General features: G+C 45.5%; 2 protein-coding genes across 3 annotated transcripts in view; one reads left to right on the forward strand and one right to left on the reverse strand.

Moving 5' to 3' along the window:
* impact (impact RWD domain protein) overlaps nt 1-6095 on the reverse strand; it is a 54171-nt gene extending 48076 nt beyond the window's left edge. The window contains exons 1-2 of the mRNA XM_080194753.1: nt 5985-6095; nt 2521-2649 (exon numbers count right to left, since the gene is read on the reverse strand). Coding sequence (XP_080050879.1) covers nt 2521-2649; nt 5985-6014 — 159 coding nt within the window. The 5' untranslated portion in view covers nt 6015-6095. The remainder of the gene's footprint in view (nt 1-2520; nt 2650-5984) is intronic.
* A 581-nt stretch (nt 6096-6676) lies between these two features.
* osbpl1a (oxysterol binding protein-like 1A) overlaps nt 6677-21140 on the forward strand; it is a 224085-nt gene continuing 209621 nt past the window's right edge. For both annotated transcript variants that reach the window (XM_080194750.1, XM_080194751.1), the window contains exon 1: nt 6677-6698. In XM_080194750.1, the coding sequence (XP_080050876.1) occupies nt 6692-6698 (7 nt within the window). In that variant the 5' untranslated portion in view covers nt 6677-6691. The remainder of the gene's footprint in view (nt 6699-21140) is intronic.

The following is a 21140-nucleotide window of genomic DNA, read 5'->3' on the forward strand; positions in this document are numbered from 1 at the left end:
CTGTTCCTGTGCTGTACTGTTCCTTGTTCTTTGTACTTCTTTTTCCTCCACTCAGATGCTCTGTAAAAACCTACCTCAGTGACTATACTTTCAGTCATTGAGCTTGACATTTCCTTATGTGGTTCAGTGTCAAACATCGTGTCATCATTCCTCCTGTGAAGCATCTTTGGATGTATTTTAACTATGCTAAAAGGTGCTACATAAACGCAGGTGTTGTAACAAGATAAGAACATAAGAAATCAGTGCAGGAAGGCTATAGAGGCTGGCTCAATAAGTATGTTCAAGGCTGAGATAGACAGATTTTTAATCAGGGAGCAAATCAAAGGGAATGGTGATAAGGCAGAAAAGTGAAATTGAAGATTATCATATCAGATCATGATATCATTGAGTAGCAGGGAAGACCCGATGGGCTGAATGGCCCACTTCTTTTCATATGTCTTATGGTCGCATGAAGTAGACCACATGGCTGATCTTAGATTTTAACTCCATTTTCCTGCCCACTTCCCTATCTCTCAATGCCCGGAGACTCTGTCTAACCCAGCCTTAAATGTACCCCATGATTTAATATTGACAACCAACTCAGTGTGTGCGCAGTGTCTGGTGTGGGGATACTGTGCCTTTAAGAGGTGTATTTGGATTATATTTCTTGTGTAGGATCTGGTTCAGCAGTTTGTTTCATTATCAATGCCATTTTGTCTGTGTCTGGCAGCCCCTGTTGTTACTACAGCTGCATAATTGGTCCTAGTTGCTACAATGTTTGTTTTAACTGTTATGGTTCAGCTCAGAAACTCCAATGTGTTTTATGGAGCCCGCCTGAACCATACTTTTTGCATCTTGAATTTGGCTAGGATAAGCGTGAGGTGCTTCACTTCCGGTATAATTCAAATGACCCACTAGGGAGCTTTTATCAAATAAAGTTTACTTAAGACTATAGTTAATATGTACAGTAAGAAAATTAGCAAGGACTCTCATCACCTACAAACAAGAAAAAAACAATGACAATAATGTATAACCCTTTACCTATACATTAGATGTTCCAGTGAAAGTCAAAATCCAATACGCAAAAATCTTTAAACAGATTTATCACTGCACAGCCTAAAGCTCACATGATATTGCAATCCAGTCCCCTGCATTGAATGCTGATTTCAAATGATCTTGAAATCTCACTGCAGCTGGTAGTCTTCAGTTCCCAAAAACATCAGAACATAGATCCTTTACTGCAACAAGCCCTCCTTTCAGCTAACTGGTAAAACTTGCAAAATAAAAAGCTTATTTCTAGGACTGCCTCTAACACTGCAGCAAAAACCAAACTAAAAACAGCACTCACCACCTGAGTTGCACAGAGCTTTTTTTCTCCTCCCACCAATGGCCAAGGCTGTGAGCTGAGAAACATTGACTGTGAGAGCCGCAGCGATCATGATTTAAAAAAAAGAATCTCTTAAAGAGACACTAACATCACACAATCTGGCTTAATGCTGTTCTATTATTTTATTGTTTTCCCCTGGGGCTTTGCAGAGTAGGGCTTGCTTCAGTTGATTCACAGTAACATCAGCGACTAGGCTCACAGAGAGAAATCTAGCTCAGTTGTTTTTGGGAGCTGTAGCAAGAAGAAATAGCTCTAAGTCTGGAGAAGGGATCTCCCAGGAACTAGGTTTATTTCTCTGAAGTTCTGTTGTTTCAGGTTATATCTTTCTCTGGAAACTGCTGCATGGGAGTCAGAAAGCTTTCTGTCAGTTGTTCAGAATGAAAGTTGGTCATGTTTAAGTATTTTAATCGGTAAAAGTTGTGCTAATTATTCTTGTTATATTCTAACTGTGTTCTTAAATAAAATTAGTCTTAATAAATGGGGTGGAATTCTGGCACAGTGGTTAGCACTGCTGCCTCATAGTGCCACGTATCTGGGTTCAATTCCCATCTCGAGTCACTGTCTGTGCAGAATTTGCACATTTGCGATTTTTCTGATAGACAAGGGAATTAAGGGTTATGGGGAGAAAGCAGGTAAGTGGAACTGATCCACTTCAGATCAGCCATGTTCTTATTGAATGGCAGGGCAGGCTCGAAGGGCTAGATGGCCTACTCCTGCTCCTATTTCTTATGTTCTTATGCACATTCTCCTCATGTCTGCATGGGTTTCCACCGGGTGCTCCAGCTGCCTCCCACAGTCCAAAGATGTGCGGGTCAGACAGATTGGCCATGCTAAATCCTCCTTAGTTTTGGGGAGATTAGCAGGGCAAATATGTGGGGTTACGGGGATAGGGTAGGATTGTTGTCAGTGTAGCCTCGATGGTCTGAATGGCCTCCTTCTGTACTGTAGGGATGCTATGAACACTTCCAAGTGGGTCACTGAGTCATAACTTGGAGTGAAACATCTTATGCTCACGCGAATGCCAATATCAAGGCTAACTGCATGACATACCTTGGAGTTTCTGATCTGGTCCCTAACACTGGTACACACGGGAGTTTAGCCTCAGCTTTGCAAGGATGGAGAAGCAAAGGCAGGATTTTGAGCAAGTGCCGTACCTGTAAACAAATCGTCCATTTCGGGTGATCCAATTCATCCACAATCCTGATACAAAATATTCTGGAAGCCTCATCAACGACACACCATTCATCCTCATAGATCGATGACAGAGCTTCTATCTCATCTATCTGATTGGAAAGAGAGAATTGCACCGTGAACAGATACAAACCGGCTTAAACTTCATTTATTTTTCAACTACGGCTTACAAACTGAACTTTGAACTGTCTCACCAAACTTTCTGCCAACACAAACCATGGCAGCACACTGGCACAATGCTGCCTCACAGTGCCAGGGACCTGGGTTCAATTCCAGCCTCGGGTCACTGTGTGTGTATATATATATATATATATATATATATATATACACACATATGTATATATATGTGTGTGCGTGTGGAGTTTGCACATCTTTTCCGTGTCTGTGTGGGTTTCATCTGGACACTCCAAAGATGTATGGGTTAGATGGATTAGCCATGCTGAATTGCCCCTTAGTGTCAGGTGGACTAGCTAATGTAAATACTTGGGATTATGGGGATAGGGCCTGGGTGTATGGTGTCGAAATTTGCTGATGACACAAAGATAAGTGGAACGGCAAATTGTGCGGAGGGTGTGGAAAGTCTGCAGAGGGATCTAGATAGGCTGAGCGAGTGGGAGAGAACCGGGCAGATGGAATACAATGTTGGCAAGTGTGAGGTTATCCACTTTGGTAGGAATAATGGTAGGAAGGACTACTACTTACAGGGCGAAAAGCTGCAGCATGCTACGGTGCAGAGGGACCTGGGGGTCCTTGTGCATGAGTCGCAAAAACCCAGCCTACAGGTTCAGCAGGTGGTCAGGAAGGCGAATGGGATGCTGGCCTTCATAGTGAGGGGGATAGAATATAAAAGTAGGGAGGTCTTGCTGCAGCTGTATAGGGCATTGGTGAGGCCGCAGCTGGAGTACTGTGTGCAGTTTTGGTCGCCGCACCTGCGCAAGGATATTTTGGCCTTGGAGGGAGTGCAGAGGAGGTTCACTAGGCTGATACCGGAGTTGAGGGGGTTGAGCTATGAGGAGAGGCTGAATAGACTGGGCTTGTACTCGTTAGAGTTTAGAAGGATGAGGGGAGATCTCATTAAGACGTATAAGATGATGAAAGGGACGGATAGGGTAGAGGTGGAGAGGTTCTTCCCGCTCAGAAAGGACAGCAGGACTAGGGGGCACAGCCTCAAGATAAGGGGGGAGCAGTTTAGAACAGAGTTGAGGAGGAACTTCTTCACTCAAAGGGTGGTGAATCTCTGGAATTCTCTGCCCGTTGAAGTGGTGGAGGCTACCTCGCTGAATATATTTAAGACGCGGGTTGATGGGTTTTTGATAAGAGAGGGGATTAAGGGTTATGGGGAGAAAGTGGGAAAGTGGAACTGAGCCACTTCAGATCAGCCATGATCTTATTGAATGGCGGGGCAGGCTCAATGGGCTAGATGTCCTACTCCTGCTCCTATTTCTTAGGTTCTTATGTTCTTAGGTTCTCATGAGCAGGGCGGAGAGGGGCAACGGGCTTTTGGGAAACCTCAGTGAACAACAGAACCAACAGTCTACCTCTTAACTAATGAGATTTGCAGATCGAGAATGAAACACAGGAACAAAGGAGAAAGAAATTGAGAGAACAACAGACAAATCAGAAACTTAGTGTTACAGTCGTAGCTACACTGTAGAGGAAGGTCAACTTAATGCGAGGTTGGTCCATTCAAAAGCCTGACAGCAGCAGAGAAGAAGCTGTTCTTGAGTCAGTTGGTATCTGACCTCAGACTTTTGTATCTTTTACCCGACAGAAGAAAGTGGAAGAGAGAATGTCCGGGGTGCGTAGGATCCTTAATTATGCTGGCTGTTTTGCCAAGGCAACGGGAAGTGTAGACAGAGTCAATGGATGGGAGGCTGGTTTGCGTGATGGATTGGGCTACATTCATGACCCTTTTAGTTCCTTGCGGTCTTGGGCAGAGCAGGAGCCCATACCAAGCTGTGATACAACCAGAAAAAATGCTTTCTATGGTGCATCTGTAAAAGTTGGTGAGAGTTGTAGCTGACATGTCAAAGGACAATTACTATTCCAATGATTGAACTTGATGAAGTCGGGATATTTCTTTTCATCGTGAATTGAGATCGTTTGTGTCTGAATAAACATCAATCACTGCCTGTTCTTGTTTCAGCAAATTCAGGGCTCTTGGATTTTGTGACTTCACGAACATCCTGTTGAAAATCTCCAATAACATTCAAACTCCCACCCTGTCTTCACACTGGCGGCCAGCACAGCCTCATAGGTTAGAGATGGTTCCATTCGGTTGGCGTCACAGACACAATGTGAGCTCTCTCAGTGCCAAACATCTTAACTCTGAATCAGAATGAATACAGATCAAACTCACAGCAAAGAAGGATCAGCAAACACTCCAAAACAGTGCTGAGGGAGCACCGCACCATCAGAGGGTCGGTGCTGAGGGAGAGCCGCACCGTCAGAGGGTCGGTGCTGAGGGAGCGGTCTTTAAATACAATGTTAATATCCCTTTCCAGTGAATGTAAAAGCTTTAAATACAATGTTAATATCCCTTTCCAGTGAATGTAAAAGCTTTAAATACAATGTTAATATCCCTTTCCAGTGAATGTAAAAGCTTTAAATACAATGTTAATATCCCTTTCCAGTGAATGTAAAAGCTTTAAATACAATGTTAATATCCCTTTCCAGTGAATGTAAAAGCTCCTCCATCCAGTATTGTGAAGAACTGCAAAGGAGTTATCCCTGTTGTTTGATTAAAAGTTATCCTTCAGTCCTCAGACTGGAAATCTTACAACCTTAAAACATATCTGGATGAGGACTTAAAACATCGTAACATTCAAGGATCTGGGACAAATGCTGGAAAATCAGATTAACGTGACTTAATCAAAGATTTCCTACAGTGTAGCAGGAGGTCACTCAGCCCATCGAGCCGAAACCAACAACAATCCTAACCAGACCCTATCCCCTAATCCCACATATTTACCCTATTAGTCCCCCTTACACCAAGGGGCAATTTACCATGGCCAATCCACTTAACCTGCACACCTTTGGAGTGTGGGAGGAAACCGGAGCACCCGGAGGAAACCCTACGCAGACACAGAAACAGTGTGCAACCTCCGTACAGTCATCCAAGACCAGAACTGAACCCAGATCCCTGGCGCGGTGAGGCAGCAGTACGGACCACAGTGCCTCCCATGTGGTGGTTCTTGCTGGTACAGACTCGATGGGCTGAAGGGCTGTGTGACTCTGACACCACTGACATGGGCTATCCAGCCAGCATCACACTGCTGTCTGCGGGGGGGAAATTAGCTGCCACATTTCCTATGCCATTCAGAATGCCTGTGAACAGCCCAGGGGATGTGAGAGGCGCTACAGAAATGTAAGTCTTTTCCCTTTGAGATCCCTGTGCCCAGTTGGTCTGCCAGTGTGAATTACTCACTTGTTTCTGAAGGTTTTCCTCCTCAGCCATTCATTCATTCATTCATTGGTCGGGGGGTTGCACTGGGACACTCAGCTGCTTTCTGCTACAATGTCCCAGCTGGGCCTCTGCCTGTCGCCACTGCGCATGTGCGGGCACTGGCCCCGCCCTCCCGCTCAGCGGGTAGACCCTATTCACGACGCGTCATAGGTCACGACCCTAGCGGCTGACAACTTCCGGTTTCAGAGTGACCCCCGCCTCCTGTCAGCTGAGTTTGAGCCAGGGCAGTGCTGATTATACAGGGGGATCTGAGAAACCAGCCCCAATCACTCTCACTCATCAATAATCATTCATAATGTCCCTTACTGTGAATTTTTATCTGCTGTTTGATTTAGATCAAACATTTATGCAAAGTAAAAGCAAGGATGCTGGAAATGCTCATCAGGACTGTGAAGAGGAACTGTTTTGAATTGAATATGACTTCTTTAGAACTCTGAGTAAGCCATGCTGTGGTGGTATTGTCACTAGACTAGTCATCCAGGGAGCTGGCAGTCCCAGGTTCAAATCCCACCACAGCAGAAATTTGAATGAAATAAAAATCTGTGCAAATTCTAACTGCTTCCTGACGGACTAGTTGTGGTGTATCAAAGTTACCTTCTGGTTGGAACTCAATTTTCTGATTAAAAGCAGAACCAATTTAATCCATGAGAGGGCAGCAATCATCTTCGATGCTTGGTAAGAAAAAAATACTTTTCTTTGATTTGATTTATTATTGTCAATTTATTAGTTTACAGAGAAAAGTATTGTTTCTTGCGCACTAGACAGACGAAGCATACCGTTAATGGAGGAAGAAAGGAGAGAATGCAGAATGTAGTGTTACAGTCATAGCTAGGGTGTAGAGAAAGGTCAACTTAATGCAAGGTAGGTCCATTCAAAAGTCTGACAGCAGCAGGGACGAAACTGCTCTTGAGTCGGTTGGCAAGTGACCTCAGACTTTTGAAAATTTTTCTGATGGGAGAAGGTGAAAGAGAGAATGTCCGGGGTGAGTGGGACCCTTAATTATGCTGGCGGCAGGGCAGCACAGTGGTTAGCACTGCTGCTTCACAGCTCCAGGGACCTGGGTTTGATTCCCAGCTTGGGCCACTGTCTGTGTGAAGTTTGCACATTCTCCTTGTTTCTGTGTGGGTTTCCTCCGGGTGCTCCAGTTTCCTCCCACAGTCCAAAGATGTGCAGGTTAGGTTGATTGGCCATACTAAAAACAAATTGCCCTTAGTGCCCTGAGAGGTGTAGGCTAGAGGGATTAGTGCATAAATATGTAGAGATATGGGGGTAGGGTCTGGGTGGGATTGTGGTTGGAGCAGACTCGATGGGCCGAATGGCATCTTTCTGTACTGTACGGTTTCAATGATTTCTACATTTCTAGTTTGAAGGTATCGTATTAGGGGCTTCATATGATAGACGCTGGGAGATTGTTTCCACTGGTCAGGGAATCTAAAACATGGGGACACAGTCTCAGGACAAGGGGCTGACCATTTAGGACTGAGATGAGGAGAAATGACTTGTGAGTCTTTGGAATTTTGGATCCCAGAGGGTTGTGGAAGCTCCATTGTTGAACCTACTTTAGGCTGGGATAGACGGATATTTGGTTTCTCAGGAAATTGAGAGATGTGGGGAGCGGGTGGGAAAATGGAGTTGAAGCCTGAGATCAACCATGGTCATGTTGAATGGGGCAGCAGCTATGATAGGCTGAGTGGTCTACTCCTGTTTCTTGTGTTCTTGAGTTCCATCAATCTTAGGTCCAAATTGGATGACCTCATGTTTACCTGCAACAGGACATATTTGCCAGATTGTTCTCCACTCACTTTTAATCTGTCAATATTTCTTTGCAATGTTCTACTTCCATCTACAAAACTGACAATGCCACATATCTCCCTGTCTTCAGCAAATTTGCATACATGTGGTTTCCAATCACATTATCCGAGTCATTAATAAATGTAGTGAACAGTCGAGGCCCCTGCACAGTTCCTTACGGAACACCACCAGTCACAGCCCATCAATTACAGTATCTGACTGTTTCTTCATTTTCACTGCCATCATTATTACCAAACACTGTTAATACAAAGGATCAAAGACTGGAGCATATAATTCAGGCTAACTCACTGTACCAGTATTGAGGGAGTACTGCACTGTCAGACACGCTGTCTTCTGAGTGAGACATTTACATCCCCTGGAAAGGGCAGAAGATAGTAAAAAGTCTGACAACACCAGGTTTTAGTCCAACCGATTTATTTGATAGTAAATTCACAAGCTTTTGAGGTTTCGAGGGAAACCTCGAAAGCTTGTGAATTTACTATCAAATAAGTCGGTTGGACTAAAACCTGGTGTTGTCAGACTTTTTACTGTGTTTACCCCAGTCCGACGCCGGCACATCCACATCAGGGCAGAAGATCCCAGGGCACTATTCTGCAGAAGAGAAGAGGGTGTCCTCCTCAGTGTCCTGGCTAACATTTACCCTTCAACCTGCAACAGAAAAATAGATAATCTCATCATTATCACATTGCTGCTTGTGGGATCTTGCTATGTGCAAATTTGCTGCTGAATTGCCTACATTACAATATTGTCTACATTTCGAAAGTGCTTCAAAAGCGTGTGAGGTCATGAAAAGTGTGGAGGAAATGCCAGATTTTCTTAAACCGCACACCTACATTCAAGAGAATTCATTCACCTATATTCAGTTGCAGCAGGACTACATACTGGATTATTGGGCAGTATGGTGGCACAGAGGTTAGCCCTGCTGCCTCACAACGCCAGGGCTTGGGTTCCATTCCTAGCTTGGGTCACTGTCTATGCAGAGTCTGCACCTTCTCTCCCTGTCTGCGTGGGTTTCCTCCGGGTGCTCTAGTTTCCTCCCACAGTCCAGAAGATGTGCTAGTTAAGAGCACTGACCATGATAAATTCTCCTTCAGTATACCCGAACAGGTGCCTGAGTGTGGCAATTCAGGGATTTTCACAATAATTTTATTGCAGTGTTAATGTCAACCTACTTGTGATACTAATAAGTAAACTTTAAAACATTCAGCCTTGGGCTGGTAAGGAGTAAGTAACATTCATGCCACAGGTAAGGATCATTTCCAATAAATCTAACAAACACCCCATGACAATCAATGGTGTAACCATCACTGAATCCCCCACTATCAACATCCTGGAGGTTACCAATGACCAGAAACTGAACTGGACCAGCCACGTAAATACTGTGGCTCCCAGAGCAGGTCAGTGACTAGGAATCCTGTGGCAAGTAACTCACCTCCTGACTCCCTAAAACCTGTCCACAAGTAACAAGGCACAAATCAGCAGTGTGATGGAACACTCTCCACCTGCCTGGATGGGTGCAGCTCCAACAACACTCAAGAATCTCAACACCATCCAGGGCAAAGCAGCTCCACTTGATTGGTATGCCATTGATCATACAAAGATAAAGTTGCCATAGTCCCAGATGACCATGGGCTGCTCTCTCCCTTGGTGGTGATGTAACCTAAGGATCACCATACCTCAGGCGAGGACAAGATTGAGAAGGAGAGGCATTCCTGAATAATCTCAGCCAGTGCTGGAATAGAACTCACGCTCCTGGTGCCACTTTGCATCACTACCCAGCTGTCTAACCAACTGAGCTAAACCAACCTCACCATCGACCATATTGAACACTCACTCCCTCCATCACCAGTGCACAGTGACAACTGTGTGTACCATCTACAAGATCAATGAACCCCCTCATTGTAGGTTCTCATCAACTCATCAATTCAGCAGTTGATGCAGCAGCTCATCAAGCCTCCTTCGACAACATCTTCCAAAGATATGACTTGTACCATCTAGAAGGACAAGTGAACTGATAAATAGGAACAGTGTCCTCCCAGTCATACACCACCCTGTGAATCAATTTTTAAAAATACATTTTATGGGGTCTGGGTGTCACTGGCTAGGCCAGCATTTATTGCCCATCCCTAATTGTCCCTGAGAAGCTGCTGATTCAATCGCTGTAGTTTGTGTGGTGTAGGTACACCCACAGTGCTGTTAGGGAGGGAATTCCAAGGTTTTCATCCAGGGACTGTGAGGGAATAGTAATATATTTCCATGTCAGGGTAGTGAGTGGCTTGGAGGGGAACCTCCTCATGGTGGTGTTCCCAGGTGACTGCTGCTCTTGTCCTAGGTAGTAGAGGTCTTAGATTTGGGAGGTGCTGTCCAAGGAGCCTTGGTGAGTTGCTCATTAGTGATTTATTAGTGGTGAAGGGGGTGGCGCCATCAAGCAGGCTGCTTTATGCTGGATGGCATTGGTCTTCTTGAGTGTTGTTGGATCTGTACTAAGTGTGGGTTGTAGTGTAGTGTTTTCTTCCAAGTCTCTTTGGCTTTAGACAATACATCTCAAAAAACTGTATTTCAATGAAACCTGGTACACAGACTGAGTATGACCCGAGGAAGAATTGATTAGTTTTTTGGTGAAGATATAGATCAGGATTTTCTTAAAGCATTGGTTAACAGTGGGAGGTTGTTAGCCAATGACATTTGTTTTAAGAATCTTGTTTAGAACATAGAACATTACAGCACAGTACAGGCCCTTCGGCCCTCCATGTTGCGCCGACCAGTGGAACCAATCTAATGACCCTCTCACCTAAACTATTCCAATGTTATCCATATGCCTATCCACTGACCATTTGAACGCCCTTAAAGTTGGCGAGTCCACAACTGCTGCAGGCAGGGCATCCCACGCCCTTACTACCCTCTGAGTAAAGAACCTACCTCTGACATCCGTCCTATAATTACCACCCCTTAATTTAAAGCTATGTCCCCTCGTGTTAGCCATGGAAGTGAGAGTGTCTGGGGGGGGGCGTGGGGTCCTTAATTACACTGGCTGCTTTACTCGAGGCAGCGGGAAGTGCAGACAGAGTCAATGAATGGGAGGCTGGTTTTTGTGAATTGCTGCATGGGTGGAATTTGTAACAGCTGTCAAAATGTGAGCAGAGTTTTCAGAGCAAGTTGTTGGATGTTGGATTTTCTTTCCCGATTCATTCATGGGATGTGGGCATCATTGCCTGGGCCAGTGTTTGTTGCTCATCCGTAGTTGCCCTGAACTGAGTGACTCGCTCAGCCATTTCAGAGAGCAGTTCAGAGTCAAACATGTCGCTGTGGGTTTGGAGTCACATGTAGACCAGACTGGGTAAGGATGGCTGACTTTCTTCTATAAGGGACATTATCGAACCAGATGGGTTGTTACAGCAATCATTTTATGGTCATTATTAGACCCTTTTTTTAAGAATTCCAGATTTTTATTGAATTCAGATTTTACCATCTTCCCTTACAGATTCAAAGCCAGGTCCCCAGAACAAATACTTTAGATGTGTCTTGACTAAGGAGGACACTGTGGGCAGCACAGGTGGCACAGTGGTTAGCATTGGTGCCTCACAGCACTAGGGACCTGGGTTCAATTCCGGCCTCGGGTCACTGTCTGTGTGGAGTTTGCACGTATCTGCGTGGGTTTCCTGCGGGTGCTCTGGTTTCCTCCCACAGTCTAAAAGATGTGCTGTTAGGTTAATTGACCTGAACAGGCACCGGAGTGTGGCGACTAGGGGATTTTCACAGTAACTTCCTTACTTGTGACTAATTAACAAAAAACCTTCCAGAAATATTAGGGGACAGAGGGTTTAGCCTGATGGAAGAACTGAAATTCTTATTAGTCAGGAAATTGTATTGTGGAAATTGCTAGGATTAAAACCCAATAAGTCCCCAGGGCCTGATGCTGTGCATCCCACAGTACTTGAGGAAGTGGCCCGAGGAATAGTGGTTACATTGGTGATCATTATCCAGCATCCTATAGACACTGGGAGAGTTCCAGTGGATTGGGGGGTAGCTAAGATAATCCCACTTTTTAAAGAAGGAGGGAGAGAGAAAACTGGGAATTATAGACCAGTTAGCCTGACATCGGTGGTGCGGAAAATGCTGGAGTCAGTTAGTAAGGGTGAAATAACTGGGCATTTGGAAAGGGGTGACATGATTGGTCCAAGTCAGCATGGATTCACTAAAGGGAAATCACGCTTGACAAATCTTCTGGAATTTTTTGAGAATGTGACCAGTAGAGAGAACAAGGGTGAACCAGTGAATGTTGTGTATCTGGACTTTCAAAAAGCTTTTGACAAGGTCCCACACAAGAGCTAAGTGAGAAAACTTAAAGCTCATGGTTTTGGGGGTAACATATTGACATGGATAGAGAACTGGTTGGATGACAGGAAGCAGAGAGTGGGAATAAATGGGTCCTTTTCAGAGAGGCAGCAGTGACTAGTGTGGTACCGCAGGGTTCAGTGCTGGGACCCCAGCTATTCACAATGTACATTAATGATTTGGACGAAGGAATTGAATGCAATATTTCCAAATTTGCAGACAATACTAAACCTCCGGGAAGAATTGCATAATGATAGTAATGTTGAGTCTAACATAGATATCTGTTATCTAGGTGTTGCAGGGTTGAGTGCATGGCCGGGGAGATGGCTTCTGCTGTAGATCTGTTGTGATGATTGGCAATTTGGGAGATTGGAATTGATTCATGCCACGACTAACCTTTTGAAGCACTTCATAATAATGGTTGTCAGACCAGATGATAGTCATTAAAGCATGCTGCCAGGCTTTTCTTTGGTACTAGGATGATCGTCATGCCAGCTAATGGCATGTTGGCCCTCATAGCAAGTCCAATTGAGTTTAGGAGTAAAGATGTCTTGTTGCAGTTATACAGGGCCTTGGTGAGGCCACACCTTGAGTGTTGAGTGCAGTTTTGGTCTCCTAGCCTGCGGAAGGACCATTCTTCCTATTGAGGGAGTCCAGTGAAGGTTCACCAGACTGATTCCTGGAATGGCAGGACTGACAGATGAAGAGAGGCTGGATTGGCTGGGCTTGTACTCACTGAAATTGAGAAGAATGAGAGGGGATCTCATAGAAACATACAAAATTCTGATGGGACTGGACCGGCTAGATGCAGGAAGAATGTTCCCGATATTAGGGAAGTCCAGAACTAGGGGTCACAGTCTAAGAATAAGGGGTAAGCCATTCAGGATTTAGATGAGGAGGAACTTCTTCACTCAGAGAGTTGTGAACCTGTGGAATTCTCTATCACAGAAAGTGCTGGGGCCAGTTCATTCGACATGTTCAAGAGGGAGCTGGACATGGCCCTTGTGGCTAAAGAGATCAAGGGGTTTTGAGAGAAAGCAAGAGTGAGATACTGACAGTGTCTGATCAACCATGATCATATTGAATGGTGGTGCAGGCTCGAAAGGCCAAATGGCCTCCTCCTGCACCTTTTTTCTATGTTTCAATGTATCACCCTGGGTCTCTGGATTACCAGTCCAGTCCATACTCTGCTGCCTCCAAGTGGGGTGACCTGAAGCCTCCTCTGTGAACTGGAAGCTCTTAAGAACTTTTTTTTTCAGCTTTGAAACAACACAGCATCACAGGTAGATGGGGAACAGCCTTCAGGAAGAGCCGCATAATGATAATAACCTTGAGTTAACACAGCACGGTGGAGGTATGAGCTCCATTGAGTTCCCTTTTCACTTATTCTGATGGTTTTGCACGCTGTTAGCTCTCCTGTGCATCATACGTCTCACATTGAATTTCCTGATGCTAACACCTTAAAAGAAGATTCATAGAATCATAGATACAGTGCAGAAGGAGGCCACTTGGCCCGTCAAATCTGCACTGACAACAATCCCACTGATGCCCTATCCTTGTAACCCCACATAAGGGGCAATCCCATCTAGACCTGTTCCCAATAACCCCAAGTATTTACTCCACTAATCCCCTAACCTACACATCTTGGGACACTAAGGGGCAATTTAGCATGGCCAATCCACCTAACCTGCACATCTTTCAGACTGTGGGAGAAAACCGGAGCACCCGGAGAAAACCCACGCAGACACAAGGAGAACATGCAAACTCCACACAGACAGTGACCCAAGTTGGGAATTGAACCCAGATCCCCGACACTGTGAGGCAGCAGTGTTAATCACAGTGCTGCCATAAGAAGAATCATAATGATAAAAATCATGTAAGAAGGATCATATAAGACGCAAAATGTTAACTCTGTTTCTCTCTCCACAGATGCTGCTGGACTTGCAGAGTTTCTATAACACTTCCTGTTTTTATTTCAGATTTCCAGTATTTTGCTTTTACCTCAAATGTAAGCTCTTGTTCAAGAAGAAATGTGTTCCAGATGTTTTATTCTTTGACAAACTCATCTTCAACAAAAAGTATTATGTTTCCTTAGCAGAACTCATGTAGAAGTGATGATAGATAAGCTGATTTCATGTGACAACATGTCCCTTTTCAGTATCACCATTAGACCGTTGGTCATTCATGAATCATGTGACTGTTTACTCTGAGATTATCAATATCACACGCTTAATCATCTTCTGCATTTGTACCCGCAAAGATAAATGTAAGATTAGAATGTGTGCACTTGATTAAAGCAGATTGCAGTGTATTAGATTCCACTGATCTTTAGAAATTATTGAGTGAAAAGTACAAGTTGATTGACCCATCTCCTCGGGTCACTGTCTGTGTGGAGTTTGCACATTCTCCCCATGTCTCCTCCAGGCACCCCAGTTTCCTCCCACAGTCCAAAGATGTGCGGATTAGGTTGATTGGCCATGCTAAATTGATCCTAGTGTCAGGAGGGGGTTAGCAGGGTAAATATGTGGGGTTACAGGAATAGGGCCTGGGTGCGATTATAGAACATAGGTGTAACAAATTGTCCCTAAATTAGTCTTCCCTCAATCTTCCCCAATAGGTGTAGAAAAAGGTCATGGGTAGAGGAGGGCACTCATAATGTTAAAATGGTGGCGTGGGCTCGTTGGGCCGAAGGGCCTGTTTCCCATGCTGTGTTGTTCTTTGTTCTTTATAGAAAAACTACAGCACATAACAGGCCCTACAGCCCACAAGTCACGCCGATCATGTCCATACCTACTAGGCTTACCTATAACCCTCAATCCTATTAAGTCCCATGTACTCATCCAGAAGTCTCTTAAAAGACTCTATCGAATTTGTCTACACCACCAACAGCAGCCGATTCCACTCACCCACCACCCTCTGAGTGAAAAATTACCCCGACATCTCCTCTGTACTGATTATGGTCAGTGCAGACTCAATGGGCCGAATAGCCTCCTTCTGCACTGTAGGGATTTTATGATTCTAACTCCGATCTTAGACTTTCTTCAATCTGACCAACACTCCATGCAGGGTTTGGACTGGACACTTCTACAACAGCAAAGTAACACCATGTAAACACCAGGAGGGGCAAACCCAGCACCTACCCCTCAAAAAAACAATTCACATCCAGTAAGCGCAGGGTGACCAACTTTCCCAGATTCAAAGCTCTTCATCCCATGCCTCTTAAGAGATGGCCTTTGTCTCATATTTTGAGCATTGTGTGCCAGATTTTGATCCTGAGGAGTTCAAGCTGAGTAATTTGAGTGGGACTGAGTGGGCCAGCAGAGCAGTGGTAATGTTGTGACTCCCCGAGATATCATAAATTTTGGGTGCTTTGAGTCCCGCCCCTATCACCAGCACCCTCTGGAATAATCCATCAATAGGGGCGCTACCCAGACCTTTCATTATTTTATCTGCCTTGCTAAGGTCACCTGTAAATCCAAGAGTAAATATACCGAGGTCTTTGATCCTGAGTTACTGGAGTTATTTAACGGGGATCAAACTAACATCCCTGCTAACGGGATTCAGTTAGTTCAGTCTGAGAACTCTGGGTCTGGACTCGATGGAGTTTAGAAGGATATGGTGGGGGATCTTATTGAAACTTATAGAATACCAAAATGCTGAGATGGAGTAGACGTGGAGATGTCTCCAACAGTAGGAGCAATTAAGATCTGAGGGCCCAGCCTCAGATTAAAGGCACTACCCTTTAGGACTGAGATGAGGAGGAATTTCTTCAGCCAGAGGGTGGTGAATCTGTGGAATTCATTGCCACAAAGTGGCACAGTGGTTAGCACTGCTCTCTCACAGAGCCAGGGACGTGGGTTCATGTTCCAGCCTCGGGCCACTGTCTGTGCGCAGTCTGCACATTCTCTGTGTGGGTTACCTCTGGTTCCTCCCACAGTCCAAAAATGTGTGGGCTTGGTGGAATGGCTATGCTAACTTGCCCCTAGTGTCAGGGGATTAGCTATGGTAAATATGTGGAGTTACGGGAATAAAGCCTGGGTGGGGTTGTGATTGGTGCAGACTTGATGGGCTGAATGTAGGTATTCTGTGATTCTAGAAGGCTGTGGAGACCTGGTCATTGGGTGCATTCGAGACAGAGATTCTTCACTGGTAAGGAGATCAAAGGTTGTGGAGGAAAATTGGGAGAATGATGTTGGAAAACACATTAGCCATGATTGAATGGCGGAGCAGACTCGATGGACTGAATGGCCTAATTCTGCTCCTATATTTTATAGCTGGATTCAAACCCTGTGCTGGCTGAGGTTGGACATGAAAGCCCTGCCCTTCTCAACATTGCCTGAGATGTAACGACCCTCAGGTGAGATCACCATCTGCCAGTCCCTGCGAGACTAGGGTGGACATTAGCATCTCTGGGCCTGGTCTTGTTCCTGAGTTAATGTTTAATTCCTCCTGTCTCCAAGGACAAGCCGTGGAAGGTTGTTGCCGGCTTCCAGCGCCGGGGGGGAGGTGGAGGCAGAATTACCCATTTCAGCATCTCCAGTTTGCAGTTCAAAACGCGAGCGCATCCCCGGCTTGCAATCGAACCGATGGAGTTTACAGGCTGCTTTTAAGGTGCGTGTTACTGGAGGAAGTGGGGGGTGGGATTCCTCCCCAAATCCCAGCCTGTGTGCAGTTTTGAAAAGAGAGAGAGATTGGGTGGGCTGGTCTGCCTGTGCAGAGTTTGAAGCAGGAGACTCCTGCTGTTTCGAGGTTTGTCCTCTGTGGCATACTGTGCTGTGTATAAACAGGAACTCCCTCCCCTGGGGAATCCCTCTTGTTAGTTACACACTCCCAATTGTTACATTGTAGTCACGCGCTGCACTGGGGACTCCCGCTGCTGCTCACCCCCTCTCTGCTCACTGTGTGCTCTACAACACAGGTAAAACACAGCACTGAGGGAGGAGGGGGGGGAAAGAGGGATAAAACCAACAAGTTAACACAATTGTAATCATTCACTTTGTGGTGTCGCTGCCTATCGCTGAGCCGCTGGACGGGCGGTGTTGTGTTTTGTGAACTTCACCGAACTCCCAGTTCATCCTTCGCTTGGCTGCAGGTAACGCTTGCAAGACCTGGAAAATTTCCCCATTTGAGGGGGCACAGAGCGGGGGAAAAAAAAGAGCAACCCCCCCCCCCCCCACCCCGGTTGAGGTTTTAAAAAAAAACCCTTTCAGACAGCTAGTGGGTTCGGTCTGAAATGCAGAGTGACGTGCTGGCACGGTGGGTTTGCCTCACAGCACCAGGGGCCCGGGTTCAATTCCCAGCTGGGGTCACTGTCTGTGCAGAGTCTGCATGTCCTCCCTGTGTCTGCGTGGGTTTTCTCCATGATGTGGGTATGCCGGCGTTGGACTGGCGTAAACACAGTAAAAAGTCTGACAACACCAGTTGTCAGACTTTTTACTGGGTTTTCTCCCACAGTCCAAAAGACGTGCTGGTTAGGGTGCATTGGCCATGCTAAATTCTCCCTCAGTGTACCCAAACAGGCGCCAGAGTGTGTCACAGTAACTTCATTGCAGTGTAAGCTGACTGATAAATAAAATTTAAACTGCCATGAGAGTGTGGTGGAGATTGCCTCGACTGAAGCTTTCAAGAGGGCAATGTGCAGGGGTAAGGTTGCGGTGGGATAGCACGAGAGCTGGTACACACATGATGGACTGAATGGCACTGGAATGATGTAAGTGATTCTCAGAGTGACTCATTGTGATAGAGCATGCATCATTCGGGTTAACGGAGTAAACATGTTTACACGTGCTTCAGCTGTTCAAACCTGTGAGGGGTATGGGATAGGGAGAGACTGTTCCTGTAGGTAGAATGGCCAGGTATTAGAGGAGACTGATTGCAGGTGAATAGCAAAAATTGATGACCACGTGATGAGGAAAACCTTTTGTTTAACACACATTGAGTTGTTGGGACCTGAAAGCATTGCCTCAGAGTGTGGTAGAGGCAAGATTTTTTGAAAGGGAATTGCAAAAGCACCTGATTTTCATGGTTAAGTGGAAGGGCATGGGAGTAAGACTAGTGCAGTTGTTGTTGCAGAGAATCAGCAGGAACTTGGTGGGCTGAATGGCCTGTGTTGTAATCATCCTATGATTCTATGGTTTTCAGAAGCTCTGTCACTGCCATTCCTGAGTCCCACAACTCCAAAATAATATTTCCTTAATTGGGTTCAAAATGTGTACTTTCTATATTGACAAAAGGATTGGTATTTCAAAGTCAGAACATTGTGTTGCAAATTGACAAAAACGTGCAAGTTTATCTCATTACGTAAGACTAGGAACAGGAGGAGGCCATTCAGCCCATATAGGATTAGTGCGGTACTTGCTACGTTCACGGCCAGGTCTCCCTGGAGATGGAGCATGTGGTGTCCACGGGCACAGTCGACGCCTTCCGTGCCCGCTGGGCACCGCAGGGGCTGAGTTGTGTTATAGACCCCGACAATCACATTTTGATTTGATGTGTCTTAAGTTTCCTTTGTACTTTTGTTTCTGTTCGGGCCGTTCCCTTTCCTTTCGGGGAGCTGCCCCTTTTACTTTGTCCTAACGTAATTTGAGTTTGTCTACTTGGTTTGACCTAAAAGACACACATGGTTGGAAAGATGGGATGGAAAAGTTCATTGTGCAAGTATCCAGGACCTTTCAGAGTAAGAGTGAAGGTATTCTCAGGTTGAGAATGAAGGGTTGGTGATGGTATTTGGTGTGAAAAAGTTACATCAATACGTCTATAGTGGACATTTCATAATTAGTTACCAACAACAAATCCTTATTGGGCCAGCTGAAAGATGAGGCAATTCGCCGTAACCCTTCGCTCAGATACAGTGTTGGTTCTTGTTACTTGTGGCCTATAAGTATTTTCTAGAGCACCTCCCTGGAACCCAGAGAGCCAACACTGATGGACTGTCACCTCCTGATGCCTACAAGCCTGGCTCCTCTACCAACATCAGGACAAATCATGAATGACCCTAAATAGTTTGGAGTCTCTGCCAATTTCCACAAGGCATGTTAAGGCCTGGACTGAAAAAGATCCAAGTTTATCTATAATAAGGTATATGATGTGACACAGTGGATTCCAAGGACACCCCTCTGACCCTTACCTAGCTAAGGAAGAGGAGTGTTTAGTGTTTCAGACAGGATCACTCTCTGGGGAAGTCCCAGGTAGTTGTTCCATCCCCTGGGGCAACATCTAATATTAATGGAACGACACAGTAACCACCTGGGAATATCAAAGATGAAGATGCTGCCTGGGAGTTAGTTCTGGCAGCTCGGTCTTGTCTCTGAAATTACAGACTTGGTGAAGTAATGTGACCTGGTGTCAGGAAAATCAAAACCTCCCCCCTTACACCCATGGGAGTGCCCTGGTGGGCACAGTATGAAGTCTCACGACACCAGGTTAAAGTCCAACAGGTTTATTTGGTAGCAAACGCCACTAGCTTTTGGAGCGCTGCTCCTCCATCAGGTAAGTGGGAGTTCTGTTCTCAAACAGGGAATATAAAGACACAAACTCAATTCACAAATTACGGTTGGAATTCGAATCTTTATAGATAATCGGGTTTCCTCTTCAGTTGCTGCACTGCGGATCTCTCTGTCGGCTATTCCGGTTCATTGGCTGTCTCGTTGTGTTCGCTGTTGGCCTCATGGGGTTTGTGCAGCCTCATTCGCCTGATGGGTTCCTCTGTGTCTGCTGCGAGACTGATTGGGTCGATTTTGGTGGTGGGGCAGAAATTTGAGCTCTCGGCTGAGAACTTCGATTTCATCCGGTTGAAGTGTGTGGTTCGACAAGGTGACAATGGATTTCCCTGCGACGGTACTGTTTCTTGTGTGGTGCCAGTGGAGGCTTGGTTGCTGCTGGTGGTGATGCCAAGTTTCTCAAGTTTCCTGTTCTTGGTGTACATGTAAATGGCGTAGTTCCTTTGTCTCGTCTGCTTGGCAGAGTTTCGCAGCTGGTCTCTATCCAGATTCTATCTTGGTTTCCAGGGTGTGGCGTTTGCTGTAGAGCTGGTGTATGAGGTGGGTGAGGCATTTGAGAGGTGTGCGACGGCAGCGTCTCTCGGCGTGGTTTGTGTTATGGATTGACCTGAGTGCGTTTGTGATCTGTAATCCTTTTGGTATCTTGTCTGCTTTCTTGAATCTTCGTAGAAACTTGATGCCTGTGTCGTCATGCACAATCTTCTTGGAGATCCTCTCCGCTTGGAGCTGGTAGACCATGGATGTGAGCATACGGATTTGCAGGACCCTGTATGAGTTCCATGTTTTTAATCATGGAGGATTTTCACAGTAACTTCATTGCCATGTTAATATAAGCCTACTTGTGACAAATAAACCATGTAGAACATTACTGCGCAGTACAGGCCCTTCAGCCCTCGATGGTTCCACTGGTCGGCGCAACAATCTAATGACCCTCTCTCCTAAACTATTCCAATGTTATCCATATGCCTATCCACTGACCATTTGAACGCCCTTAAAGTTGGCGAATCAACTGCCGCAGACAGTACATTCCACGCTCTTACCATGGAAGTCTTCTGCAGAAATTGCAGATTTATGGGATTGAGGGTGATTTAGGAAATTGGATCAGGAATTGGCTAGCAGATAGGAGACAGAGGGTGGTGGTTGATGGTAAATATTCATCATGGAGTTCGGTTACGAGTGGTGTGCCTCAGGGATCTGTTTTGGGGCCACTGCTGTTTGTAATTTTTATTAATGATCTGGATGAGGGTATAGTTGGGTGGATTAGTAAATTTGCTGATGACACCAAAGTCGGAGGTGTGGTAGATTGTGAGGAAGGGTGTCTTAGTTTACAGGGAGACTTGGACAGGTTGCAGAGCTGGGCCGAGAGGTGGAGGATGGAGTTTAATGCGGAAAAGTGTGAGGTAATTCACTTTGGCAGGAATAACAGATGTGTAGAGTATAGGGCTAACGGTAGGATGAACAGAGGGATCTA

Source organism: Carcharhinus amblyrhynchos, chromosome 8, assembly GCF_965287045.1.
Source record: "Carcharhinus amblyrhynchos chromosome 8, sCarAmb.v2.hapA, whole genome shotgun sequence".
In the NCBI taxonomy this organism is placed as follows: Eukaryota; Metazoa; Chordata; class Chondrichthyes; order Carcharhiniformes; family Carcharhinidae; genus Carcharhinus; species Carcharhinus amblyrhynchos.